Source organism: Notothenia coriiceps, unplaced genomic scaffold (genome assembly GCF_000735185.1).
Source record: "Notothenia coriiceps isolate Sejong01 unplaced genomic scaffold, NC01 NC01_scaffold00026421, whole genome shotgun sequence".
In the NCBI taxonomy this organism is placed as follows: Eukaryota; Metazoa; Chordata; class Actinopteri; order Perciformes; family Nototheniidae; genus Notothenia; species Notothenia coriiceps.
The window spans coordinates 1572731-1579388 of record NW_011359122.1 but is presented as its reverse complement, the minus strand read 5'-3'; the positions used below and the strand labels follow the sequence as shown (position 1 = coordinate 1579388).

At 40.2% G+C, this 6658-nt stretch overlaps 1 protein-coding gene across 2 annotated transcripts in view; it reads left to right on the top strand.

The window, feature by feature from the left end:
- smurf1 (SMAD specific E3 ubiquitin protein ligase 1) overlaps nt 1-6658 on the top strand; it is a 30196-nt gene extending 23538 nt beyond the window's left edge. Inside the window, exons 12-18 of one of the 2 annotated variants that reach the window (XM_010784487.1) lie at nt 1262-1376; nt 2116-2294; nt 2397-2534; nt 2915-3035; nt 3666-3867; nt 5228-5303; nt 6362-6658. In XM_010784487.1, the coding sequence (XP_010782789.1) occupies nt 1262-1376; nt 2116-2294; nt 2397-2534; nt 2915-3035; nt 3666-3867; nt 5228-5303; nt 6362-6461 (931 nt within the window). In that variant the 3' untranslated portion in view covers nt 6462-6658. Of the gene's footprint in view, nt 1-1261; nt 1377-2115; nt 2295-2396; nt 2535-2914; nt 3036-3665; nt 3868-5218; nt 5304-6361 lie in introns of both variants that reach the window. The other variant, XM_010784486.1, reaches the window with a different exon arrangement.

Below are 6658 nucleotides of genomic sequence, written 5' to 3'. Positions count from 1 at the left end.
AACCAAAATGACAAAAATGGCATAAAAACACATATTATTCTAATACGGGTCCTTTTTGACCCACTTATGGAAGAGTGTAGGGTCCAGTCACTCGTGCATCTAAGGGTTAACATCCAGTTAGTAAACTCAACCTCAAGCAGACTGTGGTTAGTTCACGGTCACTCTGAGTGGAAGGCATAGTTTTGTATTTTTCCAATGTGGGGTCCTATGAGTTATTTGTTTAAAGTCAATGCATTACGTCCTACAGTAGATGATGGTCAGCACAGAAGCTAACCAACAAACTGCTGTGGATAGGGTCAGCATCCAAACATATCTGGAGACGTCTTAAAAAAATCAATATCAGTTTAAATAAACACTGTATTTAAAACATTTGTGGCTCTTTATCCTGCCCTCAGACTGCCCTTTCTATGCTCCCTTCAAAAGCACCAAAGTCCCTTCACAAAAACAGTCATTTACGCTTGCAGAACGGAGATGTTGGTGTACCGAAGCCTCAATCGGTCAGTTTGTTTGTGTTATTGTGTGGCTTTGGTCAATCCGAACCAATGTCACAAACAAACTGACCTATGGAGGCAGCAGTATACAAAGAACTCTAAACCTAAATGACTGTTTTTATGAGTGGACTTTGGTGGTTTCAAAGGGCAGTCTGAGGGTAAAGCACTAAAGATATTTTAAACAGTGTTCATTTAAACTCAATCAAATGTTTTAAGGCTTCAGTTCCCAAAACAAGGGCTCTCTGCTGGCAAGATTCATATTATAAATATTCTTAATATTGGACACATTTCAACTGAAAGTAACTTTTTGCAGTGGCTCTTATGTTGCTTTGCTTCTGTGCCAAAAAATTACTTTCAGTTGAAATGTGTCCAATATTAAGAATATTTATAATATGAATCTAGCCAGCAGAGAGCCCTTGTTTTGGGANGTTTTAAGGCTTCAGTTCCCAAAACAAGGGCTCTCTGCTGGCTAGATTCATATTATAAATATTCTTAATATTGGACACATTTCAACTGAAAGTAACTGCAGTGGCTCTTATGTTGCTTTGCTTCTGTGCCAAAAAATACCTCATACAACCCCACCTTAAAAATAAGAGCTACGCCTTTAATATTTCTACATCTATTCAGTAAAGCTGCTAGTCTAAGAAAAGACACTTCCCTGGACTCGAGGACTACGTCATATACATTTTTTTTTCCTTCAGTTTTCTCATTGTTTTATGATTAATGACTGCGCTTTGAACAATGGTTAACAATGTGCTGGTTGTCTGTAGGGAGTGGCTCTACCTGCTGTGTCATGAAATGTTGAACCCCTATTACGGCCTGTTCCAGTACTCCACAGACAATATCTACACACTACAGATCAACCCCGACTCCTCCATCAACCCCGTGAGTACACACACACACACACACACACACACACACACACACACACACACACACACACTCTCTCTCTCACATACTCTCTCTCTCACACACATACACTCTCTCTCTCTCTCTCTCTCTCTCTCACACATACACATACACACACACACACACACTATCTCTCTCTCTCTCACACACACTCACTCACTCACTCACTCTCTCTCTCACACACATACACTCTCTCTCTCTCACATACACATACACACACACACACACACACACACACACACACTCTCTCTCTCTCTCTCACACATATACACATACACATACACACACACACACACTATCTCTCTCTCTCACACACATACACACACACACTCACTCACTCACACTCACTCACTCACTCTCTCTCTCACACACATACACTCTCTCTCTCTCTCTCTCTCTCTCTCTCTCACACACACACACACACTCTCTCTCTCTCTCTCTCTCTCTCTCATACACATACACACACACACTCTCTCTCTCTCTCTCACACACACATACACACTCTCTCACACACACACACTCACTCACTCACTCACTCACTCACTCACTCACTCTCTCACATACTCTCTCTCTCACACACATACTCTCTCTCTCTCTCTCTCTCTCTCTCTCTCATACACATACACACACTTACTTTACAGCCGAGCTGAATAGGAAGACCCTCTCTGACCCGTATGCTGCGTCGGTGTCTCTGTCTTTCTTGCTTTTCTTTCAGGACCACCTGTCTTATTTCCACTTTGTTGGCCGGGTGATGGGCCTGGCAGTTTTTCACGGTCACTACATCAACGGGAGCTTCACGCTGCCCTTCTACAAACAGCTGCTAGGAAAACCCATCACGCTCATCGACCTGGAGACCACCGACCCCGAGCTGCACAAGAGTCTCGTCTGGATACTGTGAGCAAACGCCTCTGACCGCAGAGGGAGATTTCTCACATGGCCTGCACTGTCCCCTTTTGGATGTAAATGGATTGTTAACTTGTAATTCTCTTTGTGCAGAGAGAACGACATCACTACGGTCCTCGACCACACCTTCTGCGTGGAGCACAACGCCTTCGGGAAGTTCTCACAACACGAACTCAAACCCAACGGCCGCAATATCCCCGTCACCGAGGACAACAAAAAGGAATACGTCAGGTGAGAACAGACACTGTCTTATACTCAAACCCCCTGGGGAGCTCAGTATTAATATCTTATTAAGACTAATACACCACTGTTTTCATGTAGCGTGTGAAGGTTTAATACATATTTGTATTCATCATTTTGCTTTTATTTATTTTGTAGTTATATTCTTGTTTTGTTTTGTTTTTCCATTTATTTATTCATTCATTCATTCATGTATTTTGTTCTCAAATGAAGCAACTGTCTAGAAACCCAATTTCCCCTGGGACTAAATGAAGTATTCTGATTTGCCGTTGATACAGAAAATATACTGTTTCGTAGTCAGGAAGAGCTGTTGTTTTCAGTTTACCACTGTTTTCTTATTTCTCCTGAACCATGTCTCGTTTGTATTTCAGACTTTACGTGAACTGGCGGTTTATGCGAGGAATCGAAGCCCAGTTTCTGGCTCTGCAGAAGGGATTCAGTGAGCTCATCCCCCAGCACCTCCTCAAACCTTTCGACCACAAAGAACTCGAGGTACATCTGCAATCCAGCTCATCTTACGTGTTTCATTGTAAACTCTTAAACCATCTTTTCTATGCCACCTATCCAGGGGGTCCGCGGGGTCTTAAAAAGTATTACAAGTTGATAAATCAATTTAGGGAAAATGAAGACTATTAAAAAGTATTAAACAGCATTTTCCAAGGTATTACATTTTGTAGCTTGTTTTCAATAAGTGTATATAAATTGTCCAAAGAGGTTGTATTCTACAGTCTGCCTGAATGTAATCATTGCGTAGGTGTGTAGTGTGATTCTGTGTAGTTTATTTATGGCATCCCGTTGGATTTGACGTCATCTGAACAGGACATCGCACGCTCACTGCTTGATAGCACGAAGGTCCGTTTACGCCGATTGTTAAACATCGTTATGGGGAAATGCAAGTCTGCGTCCAAATGGTTGGAAGATAAGGAGGAAGGACAATCAATACTGTATATAGTCAATGTGAGGTGAAGTGTGTCGCCAAGGTAACCGGTTAGAACTCAAAGTGGCGATGAGGTCTTCAAATGTATGGAAAGGGTCTTTAAAACGGTCTTACATTTGACTTCAGGATTCCTGCATACACCCTGCTCTCCTCCTTATTAACCTGAACCTCCCCCTCCTCTCCAGTTGATCATCGGTGGGCTGGGGAAGATCGACCTGGCGGACTGGAAGACCAACACGCGTCTGAAGCACTGCACCAGTGAGAGCAACGTGGTGCGGTGGTTCTGGGAGGCGGTGGAGGCCTTCAGCGAGGAGAGGAGAGGACGCCTCCTGCAGTTCGTCACAGGCTCCACCCGAGTCCCGTTACAGGGGTTCAAAGCGTTGCAGGGTGGGTCACTCACTGGATCACACACATTCATATTTTACCCACATCATATATTATGTTCACTTGATGCTAATTCAATGAATCTGTTCTCCTAATGAACGATTAAACAACCAACATTTACTATCAGTACGATAACTGATTCAAATAGAGTTCTTGATCAAAGGAAATCTCTTTTTACTATGTTTGAGACTTATTATGGTACACTTTAAGGATATTTCACTCTACTAAACAAATCTTAACAATAACATATACACTGGAAAAAAATGCTGCTCCAAAAATAAGTAAATAATATATAATAAAAACAAGGTGTTTTCTCTTTTAATAAGTGAACTAATCTGCCAATAGAACAAGTACAAAATGTCTTGGTAAGATTTGTTGAAGTAAAGATGGGATAATTAGATGAATCAGATTTAGCTGGGAAAACTTATTTTGAACTATATTTGACCAGAATTAGGGAATTTGTAACACAAATAGCCAGAAACGCTTTCTGTTTTCTGATGTTAGTTGGAGATGTTCCTCTAAAATAAGATGTTTTTAAGAGACTTTGACTTAAAAAGATGCTTCAGATGCCTTGTCTAAAAACAAGACTTCAGTTATTAAGTCTTATATCAAGTGTAACGACATATTCTGACTAGAAATTAGACAAATATACTTGGCAAGATTTTAGGTTTTTGCAGTGTAGTACGTAGAGATGTGCACACATACTTACAGACTTCTTAAAGTACTTAAAGTCAATTCATTTGACAATTATTTTCTAGATAAACCAGTTCAAAAAACTAAACACATTGTATACGTCACTCCCCTCCCAAGGCTGCCTATGGTCCTGGAAAATGTTTTCTATGGGGTGGCGTTAAGGAGAGCGGTGCGTCTCGTAAATGAAAGCATATAAAACAGTTTTTGGACATTTTATAACTTTTTTGCTGACTTTAATTTGGTCGGTTAGAACTGTCCTTTTTCTTATGTTCTGCTCTCTTTAAAGCCATTAGATAGAAAACTATAAAGAGGCAAGTGAGGTTAATTTTATATACATTTATTTAGTTTTTGGGTTAACTGCATCATGTATAACTAAAATACATTTGGTTTACTAGCATGCAGATGTTTCATGTTTCAGATTACTTTTCATATAAAAACACTCACTAAAGCATTATTAAAATAGTAACCTATTAATTCACATGTTTAGAGACTCGTGATTTGATCAACTAAGCTGTAGATTCAATTAAACCTAATCCAGATTCATTTCCAACAACTAATGAATTGATTATATCTTTGTGATTTGATGGGATCCTGTGTAAAGACTGTTGAGTGGTCAGTGCCTCGGAGTAGAGCAGTGATAACTAGAATGTATATGTGTAAGGTTCTACAGGTTCTGCAGGACCAAGGCTCTTCACCATCCACTTGATAGACGCCAACACAGACAACTTGCCCAAGGCTCACACGTGGTAAGGACCATGAAACAAAAAGATTTTCCATTGGCTTCTGGAATATTTCAACATTTATGATACTTCTACGTTTCCTTCAGCAGGATAATCTCCACATATTATCACCACTTTATGATTTAAAAAAAAATGCAATCTCCAGTGTAAAAAGCTAACGTTAGGCTCTAAAGCAGTGGTGTCAAACTCAAGGCCCGAGGGCCAAATCCGGCCCACCACTTCATTGTATGTGGCCCACAAGAGCTTGCAAAGAATATAATAAGTTTATTACATTGTTACGTGCTGCTTTACAGGAGAACGTTGCCCATAAACTACATGTCCCACAATGCATCTCGTTTTGTGACATGCGCAATGAACAGACTTGCAATTATTTTCCCTAGACTTCTGCTTTCAGACATAGTTAATTATGAAGTTATTACCCTATCCGATAATAATCCAATGCAGAGGAAATATTGTAAAATAAATAATACATTATTTTATATTAATTATGAATATTTATCTATGTATAGTCTTAAAGTTACCACCGGCCCTTTGAGTGCAACCATAATTCTAATGTGGCCCGTGATGAAATTGAGTTTGACACCCCTGTAAAAGGAACTACATCACGGTCACATGACTTCACGTCACCAATAAGGTGGCTAATGTTCAGCGTGATGACCTTTTTAGTAGTCTCTTTTAGTCACCTGTTAGCAACCGCTGTTTAAATTAAATAAAACAACTGTTTTAATCGGCCAGTGGAATATTTACTGACATATTTTACATCGTAGAACAAAATGGGAACAATCCATTAAGTTTGTGTTAACAACCAATCTTATTTCACGCCTCTAAGCAAAAACACGTTCAAAAAACCATTGACTTCTAAACAAGGGACGCTAACTTTCTAAAATGCTAACTCATTTCTGGTTTTAGGACTCACCCTGCACCACTCTATAGACCAGAATAATATAAACAAATATGACTGATATAGTAGATTTAACCAGTTGGGACAGTTTTTTAAATGAAAATACGACTTCAATGACTATGTATGTGCCGAAGAGTCACTAATTGTTCTTTCCTGTCTCCAGTTTTAACCGGATAGACGTCCCTCCCTACGAGTCCTACGAGAAGCTCTATGAGAAACTGCTGACGGCTGTGGAGGAGACATGCGGCTTCGCTGTGGAGTGACGAGTCCAAAATCAACCCGACACACACAGACACACTTGCGCTTGCACTTGCACACAAAACGATTTGACTTTTTACATCATATACACACACATCAACAAAATATCAAAGTATACACGGAGTATACGGAGCAGCCAAGCATCACAAGAAACAGACTTTGGGTCTCTCGCCACCTCCTAACCACCAAACTGTTGGGGGGG